General features: G+C 40.6%; 4 protein-coding genes across 4 annotated transcripts; 2 read left to right on the top strand and 2 right to left on the bottom strand.

Moving 5' to 3' along the window:
- Positions 1–4303: 4303 nt before the first annotated feature.
- N7481_000004 (uncharacterized protein) lies at positions 4304–5576 on the bottom strand (the record flags this gene model as incomplete). The annotated part of the gene is made up of 4 exons (XM_057259223.1): positions 4304–4341; positions 4404–4734; positions 4811–4972; positions 5031–5576. The coding sequence occupies 4 exons, from the start codon at positions 5574–5576 to the stop codon at positions 4304–4306; spliced, it is 1077 nt and encodes a 358-aa protein (XP_057127055.1).
- A 9611-nt stretch (positions 5577–15187) lies between these two features.
- On the bottom strand, positions 15188–17036 carry N7481_000003 (putative MFS monosaccharide transporter; the record flags this gene model as incomplete). Its single annotated transcript, XM_057259222.1, has 6 exons — positions 15188–15340; positions 15426–15515; positions 15577–16227; positions 16309–16508; positions 16558–16888; positions 16947–17036. 6 exons carry the CDS (start codon positions 17034–17036, stop codon positions 15188–15190), a joined length of 1515 nt encoding a protein of 504 aa, XP_057127054.1.
- A 775-nt stretch (positions 17037–17811) lies between these two features.
- On the top strand, positions 17812–18765 carry N7481_000002 (uncharacterized protein; the record flags this gene model as incomplete). The annotated part of the gene is made up of 2 exons (XM_057259221.1): positions 17812–17849; positions 17934–18765. 2 exons carry the CDS (start codon positions 17812–17814, stop codon positions 18763–18765), a joined length of 870 nt encoding a protein of 289 aa, XP_057127053.1.
- A 117-nt stretch (positions 18766–18882) lies between these two features.
- On the top strand, positions 18883–21122 carry N7481_000001 (UPF0075 domain protein; the record flags this gene model as incomplete). Its single annotated transcript, XM_057259220.1, has 2 exons — positions 18883–19191; positions 21117–21122. 2 exons carry the CDS (start codon positions 18883–18885, stop codon positions 21120–21122), a joined length of 315 nt encoding a protein of 104 aa, XP_057127052.1.
- Positions 21123–27735: the final 6613 nt, after the last annotated feature.

Below are 27735 nucleotides of genomic sequence, written 5' to 3'. Positions count from 1 at the left end.
GACTATTACTATTTTTTAGAGCTTTCAGACCACCACCATAACTCTATATTCAATTCAATCTATCTATGTACAAAATTGGCCCTATGGCCTGGAATCCTACACTTAATACATGCATATCGACGTCTGGTGGGGTGGTCATCGGTCTCCGTAGGCTTAGGAACAGGCGACCCGGGTACCATCGCACCACCTTCTGTTGCATATAAAACACCAATACCTAGTTCATGAGCCTCACCCACGGATATGCCTTGATCTCTCTCTACCTGTCGCTTCGGTGGACTATTTCTTTTATATATTGAAAGATGGGAATGCTCGCTGGCAGTCTGCTGTGGCAGACGGGTCGATTGCAAGATTTCACGACCACGATAGGCCGCTAGTTGTCATTTCGTAATGGTATTGCAGCTTGCATGAAAGTCTGGTCTATTCCCTGATAGGGGCAAAAAGCTATTTAACAAAAGTTACTGCTTTGGTAAGCAGGCTGATTAATAATTGCCAAGTAATAGGCAATATATCCGACTAGGAACAGTGACTTTGTCGCGACACAAGAGGACAAAACCACCACACTCGCAGAGTGCAGGAGAGTAGTAGACAAAGCGGTGCCCTACTGAGATGCGACTAATAAGACATTCGAGTCTTCATGGATATCCGATATACCACAGCGTGCATCCGAATAACGAAAATAACATTGGTGACCCGAAAGGTGGATGGTATGTGTAAGTTAATTATCGTGGAGGGCTCATATACTCCATGAAGCTAAGGCCTAAGGCCTACGACGTCACCTGACATCACCAGAGCGAATCCCCCACTACATATCACCCTCCCTAAGAAATCAACCATCCTTGGTCAATAAAGAGACCGAAAAGCAAAGCAACAAAATAGTCAAACAATAAAACCATTAGGAGGGTAATCAGGAATAGTATATCGGATAGCACAATTTAGGGTAGCTGGCACATCTTGCTTACAAAGCGTAAAATACTGTATCGCGTTTGAGGTTGTTCAATATCAAATTATAGCAGTTACAGTAATAATAGTAGTAGCAGTAGTTTTATCTGTTATAATACTGACTACTGCTTAGATACTATATCTGTTCCTTTCCTTTCTATCTTCCGATAAACCTTTATTTCAATATATAGATAAGTTTATACCTGCTTGTATATTTTTATCACTGTACAAACATACTTTCAAATTATAATCCTTCAGGATCTTTAATTACAACTTCTCAGGAAGACCTTTAAGCAGTAGGTCTATACGTTCTTTATTACTCAGCTGGCCATGTATAAAAGCCTCAGTAGAAACCTTATAGAACTTGCCCAGATACTGTCTGATCTTATTATTTATTTACTAATTACTATTAGCAAGCTTATTAAGGTATCCCTGGTTATACTGCAGCTGTTTATTATCCTAGTTATAATAATTATCTAGAAACTCTTTCTTGAATATTAGCTAATTACGATTTCTCTAAGTATTATAACTCTCTACCTATCTGTATATGGTTATTAAGCAGTATTAAAGACGTAGGTCTATAATAACTGTATAATAAACGATACTGCTCTACTTATATATATCCTCTAGCTTTCTCAGAAACTCTGAAGCATTGGCTTTATTAAAGGCAGAAGTATCTGGTATATTAGGAACATGTAATGGTTACTAAGTTGTCAGGCTAGAGACCTGTGACTAGGCAAGGATATCGGACGGTAGAGATCAGATTGGGCAGTCGATACAGAGACTGATTCTTGAGAAGATCAAGAATCCTGAATGCTTGTGGGATCTTAAATACATTAGGGTTCGGGTGGATATCGATATGCAGGTGACTCAAAGGGGATTCGTCCACGAATCGGCCTCGAGAGTCCGGGGTATCGTATACTTCGAATCCCGTGACAGAACAGATATTAGTAGTAGTAGGTTTAGCCTTAGGAGTAGCAGGTTCAGCCTCAGAAGATATTATAGCTTCTTTATCAGCAGGTGGCTTTCCTGCAGGAAAATAGGGTACTGATTAATAAGATAAATATAAAGATACAGTTGTACGGAACTCGGATGACGTGAATTGGATATGTAGATGACTCATCTACATATCTAGCGTCTTTCCCCGAATGGCCTTGCCTTCCCTTATATTTGGATTGGGGTGAAAATATTGCTATATGCACAATTTGCCAATACGCTATATCTACGGAAGGCTCTCAGGGAAGTATTAATTTTCGAAAGAAACATGGTATTCCTCTAAGAGAGCAGCAAAAGCTCAATCATTACCTTCAACACCAATTCAAAAGCGGTAGCTTAGCAAAGCCTCGACCGAATGGATCCCCATGCTATTCTGCCCTGAGGGTATTTCCGGGATTCTAATGCTATCAATTTCCCTTCCTTAGCACAAGCCATGAGTTGATAGGACGGCATATAACGAAGATATATATCCTCAACCGACCTTCTCCACGACCAAAGATCGAACTACTATACGCGCCGGTCTGTTTACAAACCTGAACTCAGTCAACAGCAACTCAGTCATACTGGGTAGTGCTCTCTGACTGTAGTGACAGCCCAGAAGATATTGGTAGAGGCTATCTATCCAGCTCACCATCAACCGCAAATATGGCCTTTCTATATAATCTTTGACAGCGGGAGTGGCGATTTCAAACCATTGATCAACAGAGAAACGCTCTTATCTGCACGGGTATAGATACTTATTAAGGAACTCGGCCGTAGCTGGAACGGACAAGGTGGATAAGTACATACCAAGGGATCGCACAGGACATCCTTAAGCGAATGATGCTTCTTCCCGCTGTTCCAGCGCCAGGTATGGCTTCCACTTAGGTTTTTACCGAGACCAGGAGCTTATAAGTCCGGATATAGACGAAGATCATGTATACCGCTTGGTCGCGGCCGTTGATATAGTGCTAGGCTGTTGTAAGGATACCATACAGCATACTGAACAAGCAATTCTAGCTTGACTAAAATGTTATATAGCCGCAGAGACCTCACCACGTCCTTTTTCTTTCCTCAGAACCCAACAAATCCGGAATTAATACCGGCGTATATGGAAACAGTTTGTCACATTCGTTCTACGAGCATTTTGCCTTAGGCCCCTAGCTTATCAGGAGCTTTTGAGGCTTACGTTCCCACTTCAGCACCTTTAGGTCCTAGGACAAATCTGGATCAACTTACTTCAGGCAGTGGCTAGAGATTCATCTTCCTGGTGGCCTTCCGCTGAAGTAAGCCCAGGTCTAAAAGACACAGCCAGTATAACTGATCCCAATATAACTCGAGAAGTATACGGTGAAGAGAGTCAAGACGAACTTAGTTTTTCCGACAGTGATAAAGATGAAGGAAATAATTCGTTAATTATATTCTTGCCAAATACTTCAAACTCTATATCGCTTCAGCCTCTTCCAAGTTATCTGATTGAGTTGCTTTTCAAGTTATGTGTTCTATTGATCTCGTAAGAATTCACAGACGGAAATCCGCAGTCTAGTATACTGGTCTATTTTAGCGGGGTTCTAGGCATTAGCTCCAACAGGGCTTATTTTCTTCCGGCAAGGCTGTTTACACTGCATCTCTCTGCCCTGATTTATATACAGCGGCTGCTTTTCCTTGAGTATGCTCTACCCTACTGGGGGTATTCCTACCTGAACTAGCCCAGTCGACCCCACACGAACCATCTTACCTGAATATAGGAGGTAAGGCAGCAATATATGCTTCCTGGTTCCTTGACGGCTTTGGGTGAATTTTAATCCCTGCGGGCGTTTGGAAAACGCTAAGCTTTACTTGATCCCCCGTCTTTCTTTTATCATTAGAGCTCTGATTGCAATACGGTGTCATTGGAGGACATTTCTGTTACAATGAGTGCATTCTGTGCGTTACCAGCGTACTTTCTTCGACAGTCACATGAACTCTGTGACACCATCCTTCTAGGATTGATTCCTACAGTCGACCTCAGTGGTATCTACGACTCGATGGTAAACAATCATGCTGACCAATCTTTCGTCAGCCACCATGTAAATAGTCTTCGAGACCAGTACCTTCGATCAGCTAGCCAGGCCGCTTGTGAACGTACGTTCAGATTGATCCAAGAAAGTATATGGCAGTCGGACTCCGTGCAGCGTTATCTTCTCCATCATGATCAGCTTTTGGAGTATGGTCTCCTGAAGATAGATTACATGTCAATCGCCATATACGAGCCAGACTCATCTATTTTGGACTTCTCTTCTCACCAAGCCAAGTATAATACAACAGCTTCCCAACATCAACTTTTCTGACTGCCGAGTACCTCCCACAGGACTCATACCTCCAACTATTCTCCCACACTACGCCAAGTCTATCGACGCTTGCCCGCGTGTTCCAGCCCGTTTTTTGCTGAATCTCTTGTAGAATGCGGACGCATGCTTGCCGCTCAAGCTCTACCACAAGACACTGACCCGCAATTGTAAGGAGTTGGACGGCATTCGCCCATGCGATAGAGCATCGATTCGCCAGCGAGTTGGCGACAATCTGGCGTGCGTAGATCTGTGCTTGGCAAGTCACGTCGGGGCTTGAGAGCACTGAGAGGCGACTCGCCGGTGAGCAAGGCGTGCAGATGGTAAGAATGAGAAACGCAGTATGCAGCATTTGCCATGCAGCGGACATGGGACCGTTCAAGTAATGCACAGATCGGAAGGGGTTTTCCTCGCCATTCGGAGGTAGAATACAGATTGGTGAGCACACAGTTGGCGCTTGGCCCTGGTGGCGCACCAATTCAGCTTCAAGCTCCTTCCATCGGGTAGCGTGAAATTGCATAGCGTGCTCGTCGATGTCACAGGGGGGTGCGACTCCAAAAATCATGAACCGTCCCGAGAAGGAAAACGACTTTTTTTTGCCACGATTCGAGTTTCCATGTTGCTGGATCAGGGAAAACACCTTCAGGGATCCATTCTTTAGGTCCTAATGCTACTGGCTTGCCGGAGCATAGGGAGGCAAGGATGATCATCCTGCAGTAAATCCAGAACGACTGTATATGAAAATTGAAATTAGCCAACAATGATCACAGCGTGAAGGAAAGGACGTACAGCCTGTGCTAAACCACTGCTCGCCCCATGCCAACCATGAATCTTGAGAAGATCTCCTGTCCCCTTGAGGTGCAGGCCCCAATCCGTGGCCCTGCTTTCCACCATCTCACAGTGAGCTACAAGCAGACAGCTCGCAAATACCGCAGGATCTGGCCCACTGTTTTGTAGCCGCTTGGACAGTAGATTTATAGCCGCGTTGTAGTATTTCAAAGCCTGCTCGTGATCGTGTTGATTCTGTTCATTGGCGAGGGAGTACTGGCGGGCTGCAACTGCGGCACAGGCTAGCAAGACAAGTTCGTCTTTTAGAGCGAGCTGCGGCACGACTGTCGAGAAATATCGCGGTGCATCGTCGAACATGTCGAAGCGCGGACCGATGAAGTCGACGTATCGACAGAGGAAAAAGGCGTCAAGGGGATCCGTGATAGGGGAAGCGTGGCCGGATAGTGCAGGTTGTGGCGACGGGTGCTGATCTATTGGGACGCTCCAGGCATCGTCACTCGCTTCTATGACTTGATATAGGTCGGAAACCTCTTGCGTTTCATCCATGAAAATCACTGTACTCGAAAGGCGTTAGACCAGTAATTGTTACTCACGGCGAGAGCAATCGTCGGTAGGTATTGCTAACCTGGGCCATCTACTGTCCTTGAGGAGACAAATTCCTCTAACAAGCAGCCTGCGTGTGCTTTGAACTCGAGAGGAGTGAAGGTTACCTCTTGACAAAGGGTACACTCAATCCCTCGTCGCTTGCATAAAGAACAAGGCCGCGATTGATCGCACTTGACGTGGCTCTTGCGACAGTGATCACAGGCTTGATATCAAACGTCAGTGTTCTCGTTTGAAGAAACAATGGAATCTCATGTTTCCATGCCTACCTAGCTTCGATCTCGAGCTCGGCCCTCGCACATTTTTTGACACAGATTCCCGAAAGGGCGGCATTGGAGAGTGCTAATGGCGCAATTCTGCGTATAAAGGTGGGTTATATCTTACGAGCACAGATCAGTCCGGTCGTTGCCTATAAATAGTATATCCTTCTTGTATTCACTTAGGAGTGAATCAAACTGGATACGCGGACCAGCTTCGATTTCTTGGTCCGTGCGAAAGCAAAAGGCGGGGGATAGTCCAAAGGTACGAGAAAGTGTGGAGTTAGCGACTGGGCCCCAGCTGACGGGGACCCAGAAAAATATGACTAATCCTAGTTCCCCATTGGCGTCCACACCTGTGCTTGGATATAGTTAACTAAGTTTAACTAACTAGTGTAGTGGGGGACCACGTCCTTACGTATCATTACGTTATCCTGGTATGCCGTTACGGTATTATGAGCCCTGTCCTTACTGTATAGCGCTTGCAGTGACTAGATTGGAATACAGACTCCTACACCTCTCTGATTTGACCCCTAGCTACTGCTTCTTGGTAGTAGTCTCGGCATTCTCCATGCTGGATCGACCCGTGCACATTGATGGCACGCATAGCGTTCCCCTCGTTACTAGTTAACTAACTAGTTAACGTAATCCACCACCGAGCTGGCCACCCCACCCAAAACGCGTCCATGAATTAGCACTTAATTAATTCAACCACCTACCATGCCACCCAAACGATCCCAAACCCCTAGAAATTCGATTAAGCAAGAGGGTAGGATCTTATTAGGTATCCAGGCTATTAAGAACCAAGAAATTAGTTCTATTCGGGAAGCAGCACGCATCTTCGCAGTACCAAGATCGACCCTTACCACGCGCCTCCGGGGCGTACAAAACCGCGCGATTTCTCGCCCTAACTCACATAGCTTAACGGAAATTGAAGAGCAATCACTCATAAAATAGATACTATCTATAGATTCTCGCGGATCAGCCCCTCGGCCTTCTACTGTTCAAGAAATAGCGAATCTTTTACTTGAATCGCGCAGATTAACCCTAGTTCTTTTAGTGTTACGCACTTTCTAGTTGGTCGCGCGGTTAGTGGTTGACAGTTGGTAAAACGTACCTTGCTCTTATATAGTAGAACTGCGAAATGCTGAACGGCGGCTGAAATCGGCCTCGTTCCAGTACTACTAGAGATTCCTTAAGTATTGACTCACAACCGTACTGTTTGCTAGGCAAAGCCTTATACGGGCTCGGGTCCTATTGAGTAACTTCGAAGGGCGTACCAAATAGGGCGCTAAGTAGGTCAGTCTGATGAGCTTCCTGTACTTGTGTAGGTTTGTTACTTGTGTGAAACTAGAAGAGTAATCTGAAAGGTATATTACAGTAACTTAGATTGATTAATCGTAAAGAACTAAATATATATATATAGATAAGCGTCCCTATATACTTAATCCTCTATAGTATAGTATATCGAAGGGTATATCTGGTAGTATACCAGACTTAATCCTTCTATCTACCCGTTAGTATACCTACTGGTATACCCTATAGTTATATAGTCTTACTGGGTATTTATACTTCTGGTATAAGGTTGGTGACAGTAGAAAGAATACCTATCCTTATATTACGCTAGCCGTTATATAGGTTAGTGTAGTATAGTTTGAGATAGCAAATCAGAGGCTGATTCTAGCCGTTGGTTATATAATCTATTTCTGTATTTCCCTTCTAGGAACAGTTGGCTCTTAGTGGCCTATCTGTAGGTTATAGTCCCTTATATTATAGGGTCTGTAATATTATCTCTCTCTCTCCTTAGTTCTTATCCTTAAGAATCCTTTATAACTGTTTACCCTCTTTAGGTAAGTATTAGTCTCTTTGATTTTTAATTTTCTCGTTATAGTCTATTATACCTAAACCTACTGTTTAAAAACCGAAATATAATAAGTATGCTAATAATAATCATCTTATTCTTAGAATTAAATAGTCTGGTTGCCCTATATTATCCCCTTATAATTATTGCCTTATTTATAGTAAGTATTATATTATAAGCCCTTATATAAACAGTAAGAAGTATTCTATCTATATCTGTCAAGGTTAGATATATAAATAAAGCTTCTATACTGATAAGGAGTAGGATAACCTATAGCGGGAGGAGTAAAAGGTATTGGTAGACCTTATAGAGGCCTAAAAATAATTTCTTTAATATTCCTAAAAAATAAACAAAGCGATAGTAAAGATACTTTACTTATAAAAGTATTAATAATTCTTTAAAGATTATAGTAGTCAGATATTAGATTATAACTTAGTAGTATTAGATTATCTCAATAAGGATAATCCTCCTTCTCTTACTGAACTGTCTGAATTTAACCGTTTAGCTAAGCAATAAGAGATTTGTTAGTTAGCTGCTATATTAGACTTAAGTCTGATAAGGTTAGTAGCGTTAATAGACTAGATACTAGATACTTTCTGGGCTATCCTAGATATCTCTTCCCTAGATAGTGTCTTTAGCTAGTCCCCTAGTAGAATAGTTAAACTAGCTAGCAGTAGTCTGTTAGGTTCTTAGTAGGTTTCTATATATTCTCTAAGGTATTGTATCTCTTCTATTTTACTAAGTAGTAAGGTTTTCTGCTGATATATTTTATATCTAGAATTTCCTCTACTTTATACTTATTTTTAGTCTCTTTCTCTATTTCTATATTTATAGTAAGTTTAGTGTTTTCTAGTATGGTTTTAAGTAATAAGATATAAAATATTATATAGATATATTATATACTGTCTGGTAGCTTTAAGCAATAATTAACCAGTCCTGTTTTTTCTTTAATTTTAAAAAGTCCTAGTTTTAGGTAGTTAAGCTTTAAGCTTAGTTACTTAGTTTTAATATTCTGATATAGGAGGTATACTTTGTTTTTCTTTTCAAAGTCTGGTCTCTTCTGGTAGGATTTATTATAGTAGTATTTTTATGAATATTATCCTATAATACTCTAACTAAGATCTAGTTAAGATCTAGCTAAGATCTAGCTAAGATCTAGTTAAGATCTAGTTAAGGTATAACTAAAGATAAATATACTATAACCAAGGATAAATTTACCTATTTTGGGTAAATAATCCTAGAACCCCAAGGTCGCCTAAACCTATACTAAAATAGTTCTAATCGCCTAAACCTACTCTCTAAATTAGAGAGGTATAGGTAGTAAAATAAATAAGGTCCTATTATAAAAATACTATTAGATATAAATAAGACCCTCTTAGCCAGATATAATAAAAAATACAATCAGAAGATAATACAAAAATCAACACAGCAATCAGAATTATCTATATCAAGCAATCAGATCCTTAATCTTATTGATTACTCAGTAATCAGCTATCTATAATTATTCCTCTTTTATCTATATTCCCCTAAGCCTAGTAAGACCTTAATAGTCTTATACTTAAGCCTAATCTTATAGTTAAACAGACTATACTCTAGGAGCTTACTATCTGGTGGTAGCTTAAATATATCCTAGTACTTATAGTACTTCTTAGGTATCTATATTTCTTTCTCTGTTATACAGAGAGCTTATTATAATTTATAATATATTATAATATATTCCTTAAGTTTATTGTCTGATATATCTAGTCTTTATTCTATTGTTATAAGAACGTTAATATCTATAATTCTTTCTGATACCCTACCTCTGGGCTGCTGACTCTGTTTAGGTTTATCCTTATATAGGTTATAATAGATACCTGCTATCCTAGGGCTAGGTTCTTTAATACTTAGTGGTTCTCTTCTAGTCTATCTAGTTTCTGTTTATTTATATTTATAGTGGTTAAAGTAGATCTTATCTATTTACTAATTAATTCTTAGGCTATACTGATATAGCTATAGAATACTAAGTACTATATTATATCCTCCTAATCCTATAATATCAAAGTATATAGGTTTAAGATAGTTACTGATAATTATATTAATCTATTCTGTATAGTATATAATCCCTTCGCTAAGTTTCTCCCTATTAAGTCTGATAAGAGGAGTAGTATAGGCCTTTCTAATAGTCAGTACTCTGCTAGTTAAAGTAAAGCTTAAATCTATAAAGTTTCCTATGGCTTCTAAGTTAATTATAACTTATATACTAATCTTATTTTCTCTATAGAAGGTGATCAGTATTTCTGCCTTTATATATTTCCCCTATACTGTTGCTATAAGTTATTATCTCTACTCTGGGTATTATAATTACTGTAGTAGCTTAGGTTTAATTCCCCTATAGTCTAGTTTACCTTATATATACGTTCTATAGTTATAGTTATTCTGAATATATAGCAATAGCCTATATATTATGGAACCTTATGGAACCTGATCGATAGTGGCAAACTATCTGGATGCTGTGGCAACTCTGGCCATCTGCCACCTATATAATTGACTCTGCCACCTACATAATTGACTATGGTGCTAACTATGGCAACCTATATAATCAATTACTATTCGATGCTAATCATGATTAATACATTACGACGACTTATTGTCGTGTGACCATTATAATTACTAATAATGGTGGCCTGAGGCCTGCTAAACCTCAGGGATAAATAGCATCTCAATCTCCTGCAATCCTAATAACATACACATCCATGCAATACATCAATCATCCTATCTATTACCAACCAACAGCTTCTTATTGGATCATCTGATCTACCATTACTTCCCTGAGCCTAGTAAGACATATAGTCTTATAGTTATAGTATCTAATTATAGCTCTTAGGTTATAATCTAGGTATTATATATATCTGATACAGATATAGTTCTCTCTATAGCATAGGTATATTCCTTCTGTACTGATAATATACGGTATTATTTCATTATTATCTAATTTATTAAAAAGGATCCTATAAGGGTCTTCTAGGGCTATACCACTAGTTTTATAGACTTATTATAGTTTCTGCTTCTCTTAGTAGCTTATCTAGTATCTCTCTAGTAGGGTCTCTGGGATTTTCTATATTTCTTTCTTAGGTAAGGTTATCCAATATTATAGAAGCTCCTTAACTATTTCTAGAAGTTCTTTATATCTTAGGGACGTTTAAGATATTTCTAGAAACTTATAGGGCGTTTCTAGGAGCTAGGGTAGAGTTTCTGGGATTTCTAGTATTTCTAGGAGTCTATTTATAGCTCCTAGGTCCTATATACCCTGCTTCTAGGGTTGGTCTATAAGTTTCTGGGAGTTAATAGGTTTCTAGGTATACCGGGTCTATCCTTAACTTTTGACTATATCTAGGTTAATCTGTAGATACTGTTTCTGTCTATTATACTCTTTAAGCTATAAGTTGACTATAGCCTAACTGGCTTCTCTTATTATCTTAAGCTTCTGTATTTTAGATTCTAGCTCTGTTTTTTATTTATTGGTGTACAGTAGTGGCTATTCTGCTGCCTACTTAGTTTATTTATTTACTGTTAGCTAGCTTATTATCTAGTTCTGGCTAGGCTGTTAGATTATACTCTTTCTGACCTGCTTTTTCTTCTGAGTCAGTATATTTTCTGTTGTATTATTTTTAGGTTTTGTCCTATAGTACTCTCTGTCTTATATTATAGTCTCTCTTAGGATACCTATCTTATATCTTAGTCTGTTCTGTAATAATATTCTTAGGGTATTCCCTATCTTATCCTGTATTTCTTCCTAAGTTGTATAGAGTTACTGTATTTTTTCTACTTTGGTGGTATTGTATACCCCTCGTTCCTAAGTTATATATAACTGCTGTAGCTTTTTGTTATCTTTCTTACTATAATAATCTCTTAATATATAGCCTGGCTTACTATAGTTAAAACAGAGTCTGTTGTCTTTCTGATGTTTCTGTTCTTTGTCTAGGAGTCTTGCTATATTAAGCTCTATAGGCCTTAGACTATACAGATCACTATTCTGACTAGGTTACTACTGTTATTGTTGAGGTTAGAAGCATTAGTAAGGCAGGTATCTGTTGCCTTGTCTCTATCCTTCTACCTCTTATTTCTGTATTTATCGGTTGTAAAACCGATTGTTAATTTAAACTATGAAATTAATAAGTATGTCTATTGTCTTAGGTCTATCTATTTGTACTAGCTTATCCTTGATATATAACTTGAGCCCTTTATTATAGTATAGGATTAATATATAGTTATTCTATCCGAGGATAGCTACTTACTGTATAAATTCTGCAGTATATACAGAGGCTGAGGTTATCTGTCAGATTTATTTAAGCTTTTGCTTAGCAGTTTTCTTGGTGTTAATGTCGCTGAATATTTTTTCTAGGTGCTTCCTGAACTTGAGATAGCTAGAAAAGATATTATATGCGGTAGTTGACTATTCTAATTTATTCTTTTTATAATATTCTTAGACGTATAGTTCGAGCCAGTCCTATACTTATCCTCGAAGATAGGTTGATATAAAGATAACTTTGTTTGCTTTAGTGTTTAGTTTGTGTTTATTGACGTTGAGGTATATATTTATTTAGGTAAGGAACCCTTATAGTTTAGAACAAGTTCTATTAAAGTTCTCTGCCTTAGGCAGCTTTAGTGCTATAGGTAATAGTATGCTAAGCTGTATGTCGGTCTGTTGAATAAACTTGTATAGCTTGTTTATATTATAATTATATCCTTGACTGAATATATTAAGTTAATTAGTGAGGTTCTTAATATATCTCTCTAAGACGTTTACCTTAGCCTCTTGTTAGTCTTTCTAATTATCCTCCCGCTAAGTCTGTGTCTGCGGTAGTATAGAAGCTAGTATCTTTTCTCTATTGCTGCTAGTTAATAATATAATAATTAAACTTTATAGTTTTATGTTAACAGGGTGATTAATATATTATATACTTTCTAGTTAGTTATATAGTTAGTAGTTGATAGTTGGTAAAATATACCTTGTTCTTATATAGTAGAACTGTGAAATGCTGAACAACGGCTAAAATCAGCCTCGTTCCAGTACTACTAGAGATTCTTTAAGTATTGACTTATAACCGTACTGTTTGCTAGGTAAAGCCTTATACAGGCTCGGGTCCTATTAAGTAACTTTAAAGAGTATACTAAATAGGGCGCTAAGTAGGTCAGTCTGATAAGCTCCCTATACTTATATAGGTTTATTACTTATATAAAACTAGAAGAGTAATCTGAAAGGTATATTACAGTAACTTAGATTAATTAATTATAAAGAACTAAATATATATATATATAGATAAGCGTCCCTATATACTTAATCCTCTATAGTGTAGTATATCGAAGGGTATATCTGGTGGTATACCAGACTCGACCCTTCTATCTACCTGTTGGTATACCTACTAGTATACCCTATAGTTATATGGTCTTACCGGGTATTCATACTTCTGGCGTAAGGTTGGTGACAGTAGAAAGAACGCCTGTCCTTACTTTACGCTAGCCGTTGCGTAGGTTAGTGCAGTATAGTTTGAGATAGCAAATCAGAGGCTGATTCTGGCCGTTGGTCACATGATCCATTTCTGTGTTCCCCTCCTAGGAACGGTTGGCTCTCGGTGGCCCATCTGTAGGTCGCGGCCCCTCGTGTCGCAGGGTCCGTAACATTTAGTCGGTAAGAATTAGGCTATAAAATTTATAAAAAGACATTCTGAACTCTCAAGCTGATTCTCAAGGCGCTATAACTACGAACGCGCAAAGTGTGAAGACCCAAAAGTTATTAGGAAGTAGTTTAATCTTGTTCAAAAAACTATCCTTCAATATATCAACCCCGACAATATTTATAACTTTGATGAGAATGGTTTCGTGATAGGATTAACAGCGACTGCAAAGATAGTTATAAGGGCTGAACACTTTAGTCAGTAATCACTTTTATAACCCAGAAATCATAAGTAGATAACTATAGTTGAGTGTATAAGTACTTTAGGATAGACGCTCCCTCTGTATATAATTTTTAAAGACAAAGTCTTTCTTAAATCTTAGTTTAGGCATCGCCATAACCCATTTTTCAACCCATTTCTTGGCATGCCAAGAACCCAATAACCCATTCAAAACCCATTTTGCATAAAAATTACATAAAACCAGTATAAAGTAGCCTAATTAGGAAGGTCTTGGCATATTTATGCTTGAACTCTAATAATGGGTTCTTGGCAATGGGTTTTGGGTCGGCATCTCCAACCCAAAATGGGTTATGGCGATGCCTATCCAACACCCTCTTTAAGCTAAGAGAGTAAGTAGGAGCCAAAAACACCTTCAAACTATATTCAATTACTAAAGCAAGCTTCCTTGATTGAGGTATTGCTTTATATAAGATCTCAAAGCCCTCCGAGCCTACTTAATTCTATAATAAACCAGGTTCTAAAGGCCTGTTAAATTATGATGTAATCAGCCGCTTTTCTTAAGAAAGAAGTAAGCGATTTACGGGCGGAAAATGTGAAGAAGAAGTAAAAGCGCACTTAATCTAGAAGTTATATACCTTCCGAAGAAGGCCTCTTAGTTTTTGGAAGCCTCTATATTAATTATACAGTCAGAGGAAGAATCTGAAAGCCCCTCCCCCTGGCTAGCCAGGAGGCCTTTCGGGAGGTTCACAGGCACCTACGCGGGCGCCCCGGGGTTGTGGAATTTGTAGGAAGCCAGGTCATAGAAGAGAGACATGTCCAGATAGACCTAGGTAGATAGTTTTATCAATTTATGGCGTTTTGGTTGAGATAAATACATTAAATTTGTAGTTTGGTTTTGGTGGCCAGCTCGGTGGTGGATTACGTTAATGGGGACCCAGGATTAGTCATAATTTTTCTGAGTCCTCGTTAGCTGGGTATCCCCCAAATGGATCGGAAAAAGGACAGTAATTCAATGCACCATTCCAAGTTTCGCATTTGAGAAATGCAATATGTGGTTTTTCCCTTTGCACCTATATAACGGACATCTCCATGGTTCGACCGGGCATGTATATGTATATGCTTGGCCAGTTGGTTGGGCATAGCTGATCATGCTCACATAGATAAGTGATGTACAGAGCAAGCAACACCTGGTATTTAGCATCGTCGTCATCAGGTTAGTGATGGATGTACTCCCATTGAGTCTTGGCGAATTTACTATATCTTTTCTCAATTCCTACCCTTATCTCCACGTTAGGAAAGTATCCGATGCACGCAAAATTACTGAGTGCTTTTTAAGGCATGTGCCTGCGGCTTTTCCTTAATGCCTGACGGTATGCAGCTGCTTTTTCCGTTGGAAAGAGATCTGATATGGATTGTCTCGGTTTATTCGGCCCTTGAAGTTCATTTTCGCACCCGCGTTTCCTCACGCAATTTTGTAAACTGAGAACCTGTATTGCGACAGAAAGACCCCTGATTGCTTTCAACTAAAAAGTCACGCTCTCAATCTGATGTCTTCACGTTGTGTTCTAGTACTTCAGCAATAATGGTACTCTCAGAAAGCCCAAGGATCCTACGGGCCTCCTCAATAGGTATATTATACGGCATTGTCTTTTCTTTCTTGACCGGGTCACCACCCGCAGCGAAGATAACATCCTGCAAGCCGAAACTATTAGCCTTCTAGATCTCTTTATGGGATCCCAGGTTCAATTTTCACTCTTCCTCCTTCGACGATACTCACAATTTCTTCGAGGCTTCTCTTTCTGGTTTCCACAAGGAAAAAGTAGATGATAGGTACGAAGCAGGCATTCAGGACAGCAAAGATAATGTACTAGACACACGTTAGGATGACCACAGAACACAATGCAAAATTCACAAAGAAGCAGACATACAGTCTTCCATCCGATATTTTGGAAAGCGGGTGGGATAATCATGACCACCACAAAGCAGAACAACCAGTTGCCAGCGCTGGCCAAGGCATTAGCCTGGGCGCGGCATCGCAGAGGTGCAATTTCGGCGCTGTATAAAAACGGTCCTCCAACCCAGGCTAGACCAAAGAAGGAATTGAAAAGAAACAGGAATCCAACAGCGGTCAATTGGCAGGTGCGCGAATCCGTGCTTTGAAGCCCAGCGATGATGGAAAAGCAGCTAGACATGCCGATAGTAGTCCACAAGAAGGCTCGACGACGCCCGAGGCCTTCTATGAGCAACACAGAAAGAAGCGAGCATAGAGCATACTCCAAACCTCCCATAGCAGCGATGAGGTGCGATGTGCTGGCTGCGAGGCCGAACGACTCCTGGAGTATCTTGTTGGCGTATGTCGAGACCAAATTGACTCCAGATATTTGCTGCGCTGATTGCATGAAGACTCCAATAGCCACACGATGGAACGTCTTGGTCTTTCCCATATCCAGCATTTCTCTGTAGGAGAATGGAGCAAGTTCAATCTGCGCTTCGAACGAGGCGATGATTGCATCACGTTCATAGACCAATTCGGGGTGGTCGATAGGCAGGGCCCGAAGCTTTGACAGGTTGTATGTGCCCTACACAAGCAGTGTACTGTCAGTTAGGGGCCTTCGCCACCAAGGGGAGCTTGGATATAGTAAGCAAAAAATGAGACGTACCTCTTCAATCAGGCCGTGTTTGATCAGCCAACGGGGCGACTCAGGAAGAAAATTGATAAAAACGAAGACTATCAAGGCTGGAACGAGCTGAATGCCCACGGGTGTACGCCATTGCGCTTGACCCTTCACAAAGAAGAAGCCATAACCAACAAGCTGGCCACAAGCCACACCAAATGTCTGTAAGCCACCCTCGATCATGACTGGATCAAGTCAGCAATCTACCTGAGAGAAAGGAGAACTACTGCTTACCCCAGCGTCCGCGACTATGCGCTTTCGCACACTCCGACTGCCATGACGGCACCGTGGCAACCTGTAAGCCGAGACCGATGCCGCTGATGACTCGACCGAGAACCAATTGAGTTATCGCCCAGGCACTGGTCTGTAAAGTGCCGCCCACCAGCATGAATAGCATACCGAACCAAACGGTCAGCCGACGACCGAGTCGGTCGCCGAGGTCCAAGCAGGCGAGGGCACCGACAAGAGCACCAAGTTCAAAAGAGGCGATCACGATTCCCTGGATATTGGCATCATTCATTTCAGTAAAGACAGTCGTGAAGGATTCCTCGGTAATGAGACCGCCCTATATTTGTTTTTAGCATTGGTCTCTTCTTGGGGAAAGCGAAAGAATGGCAGTGTACCATGATGCTCATATCGTAGCCGAAAAGCCAAAACGCACATGTCGCAATGCCGGCAACGAGAAAGTTGAGCTTCAGACCCGATGCGCCCATGTGGGTTGTGTAGTTGGTCAATGGCAGAAAAGCCATGATTGCGAAATGGAATGCGAACGCGGTCAGGGTGTTCTCTCAGTCCGAGATAAATGAGATCGATTAAGAGTTGAGACATATCCCATACTGGCAATTTGACAGACCTGGTTCCCACTGGAATTTATAGGTTTTGAGACAGGATTTGATGAGGCGTTGTAATTTACTGGACCAGGTCCGGGGGATTTTTAGATTTCCATGTACCCGGACGGCAATCAGCTCCGCAAACCTTGTCCTAGCGATCCAGACAGGCTGTGGCGAAAAGGGAGTACTCAACGAGGCTGGATATCGCGGAAGGCAGTCATCACCGAGAGGAGATCGCCGTCCTTGGCGTGGGGAAACGAACCGGATATAACTTGCCTATCTTTAGTGTATCGGAGTCAGCTGCCTTCCGGGGATGTTGCTCCACGCTCGGCCCCCGCATTTCCATGGTTCGGGGATTTCTCCACACGTCCATCTGGACTTTGACAATGTCCAAGGATTTCACAAGAAGCCAAAGACCCAACAAGTTTGGGATGGGAAGTGTGGAGATGGCAGTGGGAACGGACCTGTCTCCGGAAGGGAACCGAGCCCGAGCCGCTGTTGAGCGTGACGTGGAGCATTCTTTTGCCGACATTTATCCCGAAAAGATATATAAAGTATGTCAACCATACGAATTTGCTTGTTTGCTTGTTCGCAGCAGAATCTTTTGCTTCGTGATCTGTGTCTCAAGTTGCACATATTCTTCAAGCTGGACGACACGATGCCTTCCGCTTTGAACCAGTCCGGCGGCAGCCCACTGTAAGTATCTATACTTGCAAAGCACACTGCTCACAGAACACTTCGTCTTGAAAAATTTGCGATCATGTGGCTGAACCTCTATAGGTCTCTTAAGGTCATTGGCCACAATGCGGGAACGTCCATGGACGGGGTCGACCTCGTTTATGTCCATTTCACTCAGGATAGCCCAACAACGCCATTGAAGATGCAGCTCCTGCACTATGAAGAATACCCGATGCCTAAAAAACTTAAGGCAAGAGTCATGAGACTCATCAAGGAGAACACTACGACGCCCGAGGAATTGGCAATCGTCAATATTCAGCTGGGTGAGGTCATTAGCGACGCCGTCAATTGGTTTGCGCAGAAGAACAATCTCAACATGACAACAGATGTCGACTTGATCGGTGGTCAGGGCCAGACTATCTGGCACCTACCGCTGCCGGAGCTCTTCGAGGGTAACCAAAGCCGGGCACATCTCGACATGGCTGAAATTGCCATCATAGCCGCTAGCACTGGGGTCACCTCGCTTGGCAACTTTCGGGTGTCGGAAATGGCTCTTGGCCGGCAAGGCTGCCCACTTTTCGCGGCTCTCGATTCCCTCCTACTGAGCCACCCGACGCTTAACCGCGCCGTGCAGAACATCGGTGGTATCGCAAACTTTTCAATCTTACCCCGAGGCGCTGTTGAAGAGTGTTACGACTTCGATACAGGACCTGGCAACGTCTTTATCGATGCAGCCGTGCGGTACTTTACCAATAGTCAACAGGAATATGACAAGGATGGTGCAATGGGCCAGAAGGGCAAGGTTGACCAGTCTGTTGTCGATAAAGTGCTCCAGGGGCCATACTTCGTGCACGATATACCGAAGACTACTGGCCGAGAGACATTCGGGGATCGGATGGCGGAAGATATCTGCGACGAGATGCTGAAACGTTAGTCTGACTTCACTATTCGAGATAGGGTTTTCGGCTGACAAAAAGCGACACTACAGGCGGAGCTACACCAGAGGACTGTGTTGCCACCATAACTCGCATCACAGCCAAGTCCCTCGCCGATGCCTACGAACGCTGGGGTCCACCTGGGGGGCGTAGATGAGATCTACATGGGTGGTGGTGGATCTTTTAACCCCAACATCATCAACTACCTAAAGCAGCGCTTGCCCAATACTCGCATTGTCCCTATCTCCGAGATTGGAATCCCTATCGGCGCGAAAGAAGCTCTCGGCTTTGCACTACTAACGCTCGAGTGCTTCGTCGGACGACCCATGATTGTGCCCAAGAGGACCGAGTCGGACCATCCAGGGGTGGTGGGCCAGATCCAGCCGGGCAAGAACATGCATCGCATCCGACAACATGTTGCTAAGGTGAGTTGAACCTCTCTCTACCCCTAAAAGCCTTACAGGCACTATACTGGAAAACCTGACGCTGACATCGACAACAGTATTGGGGAGACTTTCCTGAGGAGCATGTGAAATGCACAACAGAGATGATTCTTCTCCCTTCTCAGTGCAATACATAGCATACCGCGGTGGAAGCTTACTCTCCTCATCCAGCTTGTCTAACATAATTATATGTCAGATAGAGTATAGCTATACTAGTACGCAGATCATTAAGATATCGTCCTAGTTAAAGGTTTCAATACTCCTCACTTAGTAAAAAGTCCTTATTATGACCGCGATAGGAGGAAAAACTACTATAACCATAGAGACTATGAAAATGGCCAGAATTCGGCCCACTAGTGGTATTAGACTATCTATCTTGAAGATTCCTTTCTATACCTATAATTTTATTGATTGGCTATCCGAAATATATTCCGGCCCTGCCCCGGGGGGGGGGTCTCATAGTTAAAAAAGTCTTGGCAGGGGGGGGGGGGCATAAAATTCTTGCCCCCCCCCTAAATATATTCCGGCCCTGTAGGGGGGGGGGTACACGATTTTCTTGGCCCCCCCCCCCTAAGTAGGTCAACCCTGTATATTTTTCGATCTGGCTTTTTAGAAGTTTAATTAGAATTAACTAAAATATTCTCCTATCAGGTTTAATAGGATGATTTCTAGTAGGAAGGGTAAAACCCTAAGGGGTCTGATTGTGGTAGGTGATTTTTTGATGGGGTGTGCCAAGACCAGGGCCGACGGATAGTCTATACCCTATCCTATGGGGGTTGGTGGGATCAGGTCCACCCCATTTATTTTGTATGGCCCTACTTTTCTGTTTTTAGTTTATTCCGATTTCTTTTTATACTCTATTCCTATTAACCTTCTCGATGAGCTACAGACTTTAGGTTTTGATATTTTATAGAGTAAGTAATTATATACCCTAGATTACAAAATAAGAGGAATTATAAGTAAATTAAGGTTGTGGTGAGGTTTTTAAAAAGGGGAGTTTTTTGATAGGGGGTAACTGGGAGGCGGGCCGACCGTCGTATAACTACCGGCAGAAATATATATATCTGATATCTGCAGACCACAACTGTCTATAAAATAAGAAAAAACTAACCAGTTAGTTTAAACAGCGTTATAAAAGAACAGGAAGTTACTTATTATGAATATTATCCTATAATACTCTAACTAAGATCTAGTTAAGATCTAGTTAAGACCTAGTTAAGATCTAGTTAAGATCTAGTTAAGATCTAGCTAAGATCTAGTTAAGATCTAACTAAGGTATAACTAAAGATAAATATACTATAACCAAGGATAAATTTACCTATTTTAGGTAAATAATCCTAGAACCCCGAGGTCGCCTAAACCTATACTAAAATAGTTCTAATCGCCTAAACCTACTCTCTAAATTAGAGAGGTATAGGTAGTAAAATAAATAAGGTCCTATTATAAAAATACTATTAGATATAAATAAGACCCTCTTAGCCAGATATAACATATAACAGAATAAGAAGAATATAATACAACAATCAACACAATAATCAGAAACCTCTATAATCAAGCAACCAGATCCTTAATCTTATTGATTACTCAGTAATCACCTATCTATAATTATTCCTCTTATATCTATATTCCCCTAAGCCTAGTAAGACCTCAACAGTCTTATACTTATTAATATAGGTAAATAATTTAAGATAATCTAGATATTGTCACGGGATTCGAAGTATACGATACCCCAGACTCTCGAGGCCGATTCATGGACGAATCCCCTTTGAGTCACCTGCATATCGATATCCACCTGAACCCTAATATATTTAAGATCCTATAAGTATTCTGGATTCTTGGTCTTCTTAAGAATCAGTCTCTATACTGACTGTCTAATCTGATCTCTACCGTCCGATATCCTTGCCTAGTCATAGGTCTCTAGCCTGACAACTTAGTAACTATTATAATTCTGATTCTTCTTCCTTAACTACCTAAGGATTAAAGATAGTACTCTCTATATATTAAAACCCTATATCCTCCTATAGTAGTATATAATCTAAAGTTACTATACCCCCCCCCCCCTCCTACTTGTCACGGGATTCGAAGTATACGATACCCCGGACTCTCGAGGCCGATTCATGGACGAATCCCCTTTGAGTCACCTGCATATCGATATCCACCCGAACCCTAATGTATTTAAGATCCTATAAGCATTCAAAATTCTTGATCTTCTCAAGAATCAGTCTCTGTATCGACTACCCAGTCTGATCTCTACTATCTGATATCCTTGCCTAGTCATATGTCTCTAGCCTAACAACTTAGTAACCATTATAATTCTGATTCTTCTCTCTTGACTACCTAAGGATTGAAGATAGTACCCTCTATATATTGAAACCCTGCATCCTCCCACAGTAGTATATGATCCGAAGTCGCTATACCCCCCCCTCCTACTATTCGACCTGAGATCGAATCGGCCCCGGATCAGTAAAAAACCCCTATAGAACCTGATCTAGATCAGATATTAATCTGCGGAGCCACCGTATACGATACTGATGTATCTCCTCCCCCCTCTTGTAGGATATAGATCAGAGGAATTATAGATAAACCTGTAACCAAGAGTATCCCTAAGCCTAGAAGTATCAATATAGACAGTCTAGAAGAGAAGAGACACAAACTAGAGCGTCTTAAAGAGTTCTTGGTGATTCAGAACTATATCAAAGAGCTTTCTGCTTAGGTTTCTGGAAATATAAATACCGGAGCCTTCCTAGATAAGCTATCTGTAAATTATAAGGGAACTAAGACCAAAAAGTATAAGAAAGTAGAGGGTTTTAAGGTTAATAAATTTAAGAGATCCTTTAGCCTTTAGGAGTAAGGAAACTAGCTCTCTTAGCTTAGATATATTTTCTGAGGTAATCCTAAAGTCTATAAGGATAAGGAAATAAGGATCCTTATATCTGAATATATAGCAATAGCCTATAGATCATGGAACCTCATGGAACCTGATCGATAGTGGCAAACTATCTAGATGCTGTGGCAACTCTGGCCATCTGCCACCTACATAATTGACTCTGCCACCTACATAATTGACTATGGTGCTAACTATGGCAACCTATATAATCAATTACCATTCGATGCTAATCATGATTAATACATTACGACGACTTATTGTCGTGTGACCATTATAATTACTAATAATGATGGCCTGAGGCCTGCTAAACCTCAGGGATAAATAGCATCTCAATCTCCTGCAATCCTAATATCATACACATCCATGCAATACATCAATCATCCTATCTATTACCAACGAACAGCTTCATATTGGATCATCTGATCTACCATTACTTCCCTGAGCCTAGTAAGACGTACAGTCTTATAAATATTAATAGATAAATTCAGAGAAATTTAATAATAAACCCTTAATAATCAAGGTAAAAATAGTCCCAAAATCCAAGATACTTATCTATGCTATATAAGGGAGACTTTAGTATACTAAAACCGGTTATAATACTCTTATATTTACCTAAAACTACCAGATCAAAGTATATATATTAATAATCGCTTCTAAAAGCCTATATCTTAATAGGATATTTAAGAAAAGTACCTAGTCAGGTGGTAGACGTACTTATTATATTTATTCTATAAATATAAACACTATATTACAGACATTAGAATTAATCTATCTCAGTACATACTCTGATTATCTAGAGAAGACAGAAAGTCTAGGTAAGATCTTTCTTTATCTAACAAGCTATAGCACAGTACTAGATATATTATACTAATTTAACAGTATACCTAATCCCCTAAAGCTAACAAATATAGTACAGACTCAGAGAGACTACTTATCGATATTTCTGTATATTATTTATATAAGGCTTAGCAGCTCCCAGTAGACTTCTAAAGCATTGTTTTCTTATAGTATAAAGAGACAGTATTTTTATAAGGATATAATCCTGGCCAGCTCCTAGACTCTTTATAGCCTATACAGACGCTGCTTGTAGATAGAATAAGCTAAGAGGATATCTTTCCTGGAAAGTTATTAAACGCATTACTATTAAAGGGGGAGTTAGAGGAGGATAGATTAGTTATATTTGCTATTTATAAGGCTTACCGAGCTATTTAAGAATTATTATTACAGAGGAATTTATTATAGTATACTAACGCCGACTCTTATCTAAGATTGATCTACGTAGGTTAAACTTATTAGAGCCTATATCGGCTAAGATATTTAAAGATGCTCTATTCTAGAAAAACCTACCTTACAGTAGCTTTTTGGGAGAGTTACATCTGTTCAACTAGCTTAATTATATTTTATAATCTTATAACGAAGCTGTATGTTCAACGATGCTACTAGTTATAATCTTATGGACAGAGAGATACAGTACTGTACCATGCCATTCTAGGTTTATTGACAGTAGTCCTTAACTTAGTATTTCCTGCCCAATAAATAATCTATACTAAAGGCTTGGCAACGGGGTCAGGAAAGAGTTTCTGAATATATACTAGTCAGCGTAATTTTAAGAATAGCTGTAAGTTTTTATATAATAGCAAGATACAGCATAATCAGCAGCGACACTAGCTTCTGCCCTGTTGACTACTTTTCGCCTACTATAAAGGCACTAGTATAAAGAAATTATATAATGCTTAATATAACGCTAACTTAGGTGATTCTGATGATACAGTCAGTATTGCCTTTAGTATAACCCGCGCTAAATCAATAGTCAGTGGTCCCTAATACTATATAATAATTATATATTTGTATTAATAATTAATAACAAACACAGTTAAACAGACTTTGTCCTATCCTACAGTAACTTCTTATACGGTCATATCTTCTAATATAGTATAGAAGAAAATTAATTATAGTAAAGAAAACTCTATAGGTATAAAGTCAACATAGTCTGCCTATCAGATTATAGGGAGGCTTAAGGTCCACAAACAAAGAGTCAATAATTCTTCATCTTTTTATTTATATCTATAAATTTTGACTTCCGTATTAAAGCGCTCTTCAGCATAGCAAAATATCGCGCCGAAGCAGTCTACCCATCCTTCTATTCTGGAAGCTGTGAATAATCAATGATATGATACTCAGCAAAGAATTAGCTATAGCAAAAATAGCAGAGGCCGCTGATTGTGGCCAGGATTCGATAATACAATTCATAAAATTCCGACAAATAGTCCAAGATGAAATTAATGAGAATTCATCTCTCCCATGTTCTGTAATTCAGGTCAATATTGTACCAGCAGATTCCTCAGCACCCCCGTCAATGTCCATTTCTTCGACATCTACGGTTGTCAATGTTTACGTGACAAGTAACCCCCATCCCGGTGACATAAAATGCCCTATGTGATGAAACGCCCGCCAGGTACCTGCACATTCGAGCACCTTCACTCCCAATCCACATGTTGAATATCGCCTGAGAGCAGAAGAAATAATTATTATTTGATTCCTTATTTGATCGTGCCATTCAAACAAAAACTACAAAGTGCTTACGTGGCGAATTACAAGATGACACGCACGACTAGAAAATCCGCTGTTTACTACTATGACGCCAAGAATATCCACAAAAGCGTCCGGGATAGATAAGAAAAACAATATTACATCATTTCGGTTACCTAGTTACGTATTGTTATTTCTGATATTATCATAATTATTTTATCTGAGAATGTTCCCATTTTAGTGGAATTCTTGGCAGCAGAAATACACATAAACCGAAAGTACTAATAACGTGAATACACGGCCATGAAAGGATCATGTAACTTGATGTATGAGAAATACTAGCGCCTCCAGAAGGAACAGCCCCACAACCCTATCCTCAAGTAGGCATGTTCTAAGGAAACATAACTCTGGTAAAAGGTACCTTGGAACCGAATCAAAGTATGAAGGTATACATTGCTGCAGTAGAAGTCACAAAGTACGGGTGTTATATATGCATGTATGCTGTCTCAACACTAAATGCTTTAAATACAGGTCTGGGGTTACGGAAGTCTCTTCAAGTTTGCCTTGTTGATCGCGGTAATCTAACGAATATGGGGACTGATCACTGTTTCTGGATATTTACGTCCAAACACATCAATATGTCTTTCTATTGCCCGTTACACATAATTTCCGCCTCTTCATACTTCCCGTGGCGAACGAACACTAATTCAAGATTTAATAATTGATATATTCCTACAGCACAAAAGTCATACAGTAATACTAAGTTACAATATTGATTTTCCGAAGTTTATTATATTCTATTTATGTTGGGATACAATTCTAGTTGCCTTGAGACAGCTAGCTGATTTGCCGATGGCGCCACAAAATTTCATATCTCAAGATTTCAGTCGACGTCACGGTCATGCTTCACTCCCAGTGATCGATGATGCCTTTGCGACAATTGAAGCAACGGATGAAGAGTAGAAATTATCCTAGGCAGGATTCCTTGCTGCATGAGGGTACTAGAACCCACAGTCTCTGCCTGTGGATGCATTGCTTCCGCCTCTTAATATTTCCCTTGCCTGGAGAGCGCTAACCCAAGGTTACTGACACTGATGAGCGTGTCGGGATGCTCACACCCAAGCACCTTCTCTCGTGCTTTTAATGCCCGTCGATGTATCGCTTCTGTCTCTTTATATTTCCCTTGCTTATCAAATACTAAGCCAAGATAGTTCACACTGGTGAGTATGTCAGGATGCTCACGTCCAAGCACCTTCTCGGTGCCTTCTAATACTTGTTGATGCATTACTTCCGCTTAGTTATATTTGCCTTGCTTCTCAAGTACCAAGCCAAGGTTATTGACACTCATTGTTATGTCGGAATGGTTATGCCCAAGCATCTTCTTTTGTGCTTCCAACGCCCGCCGGTGCATCCATTCCGCCTCGTTATATTTTCCTTGGTTGTAAAGTATTAGACCAAGGCTACCGGTAGTAGTAAGTGTGTCAGGATGCTCGTGTCCAAGCACTTTTGTGTGACTAACGCCTAACGCTGCATGGCTTCCGCCATATATCCCTAAAAGCAACAAATACCATGCGCAGTTAAAAGAAATCGTGGCTGTATGCAGTTGATCTTCTTTATGCTCAGCAGATACTGACTTTATTACTTCTTTGGCATGCGGAATCAGCCTTTGACATTTAATCCAGCTCTTGTACTCTCTATTGGGAAACTTCTCTGCTATAACGGCTTGTGATTTTTCTTGCCACCGTTCTAGCTCGAGGGGGATCTCTAGCTATATCCGGGCAGATAATTATACGAGTCGGTATATATCAAAAGAGGCTGTTTTAAATTACGCCTGAATAAGTGAATAGCTGATCAATGGTGCCACTGTATCTTCAAATTGAAGCTGATCACTATCCGTACGCACGAGACTTTCTAGGATACCCTGCTGATTAAATATGCTTATTAACGCTATGAGATCGGTCGCCGCAGGCCGCTCTTGATAAATCTGCTTAAAGGATAGCTGCTATATAGTAACAACCGTATACTGAATACTGGGGTCCTGCTGGAGGTCTTTGGCCTCCTTATGCTGAAGAAGATATATCTGGCTCGCCTTGCTCTTATAGAATAGTTGAAGGTACTGGGAGACTGTGACCTGTAACGATTGATTAACGATAAAAGACCCCGCCTAGATAATTACTAGCAGAATATATTTTAGTGCCTGGATAAGTGCCCTCTTATCCTCTCCAGACTCTCTAGATTAGGGGGGCCGAAATCCTTGCCTGTAAAAGGGTAAGGGACTCTTCCTTATCTATTAGCTTAATTATGATTATATAGCTATCCCTCCCTACCAGATTCCTTGCTGTAAGACTATTTCGCAATGTAAGCAGGATTGACCTATAAGTGACCTAGGGCAGGAAGCTCACCAGTGGCCCTTGTTTATTGGACTCCTTACCACTGAAAAAGATACTATCGTTATCTATATTATTAAGCACCAACAGCCAGCGCCTATTGTGTAGATCATATAACCACTAATATACAAGCTACAGAATATTTATCTTTGGATCGTCCTGCCTCAGAATCTCTGCAATAGCGGCAATCTGTTAGTAGCCTTATTCTAACTATGCCGTATTGCTGGCATAGATCCAAAACACCTATATGTCGGGTGTGGATTCTCGTATACGATAGGAAAACTCAATGGCTGTCTGCTTTTTTCTAATGGTTGTAAGATCAGTTGTTATTCAGCGGGCGTTCTGATAGAGACAACTCACCTAACGCTGGCCAACCCCACCAAAGCGACCCGCTTATGATACTAGTCGATCGCCTTATATTCTCCATTAATTATATTAATTATAGCTTTACGGCCCACAAACATCGGGTCTTTCTTCAAAGACACCGTAGAGCACAGCTGGGGCTTCTCATACGTCTGCCCTAAATATATTCCGGCCCACCAGGGGGGGGGGTGTTCCGCATTAACAAGTCTTGGCAAGGGGGGGGGGTGTTGGCCTAACCCAACAGCCCCCCCCTAACTAGGTCAAATCTTAATATTTTTCGATCGGGCTTTTTGGAAGTTTGATCAGAATGATCTAAACTATCCTTCTATCAGGTTTAATAGGATGATTTCTAGTAGGAAG

The sequence above is a fragment of the Penicillium waksmanii genome (genome assembly GCF_028829765.1).
Source record: "Penicillium waksmanii strain IBT 27052 chromosome Unknown utg000001l:1.0-4852451.0:1.0-4856178.0, whole genome shotgun sequence".
In the NCBI taxonomy this organism is placed as follows: domain Eukaryota; kingdom Fungi; phylum Ascomycota; class Eurotiomycetes; order Eurotiales; family Aspergillaceae; genus Penicillium; species Penicillium waksmanii.
This window is presented reverse-complemented; position numbering and strand designations above follow the sequence as displayed.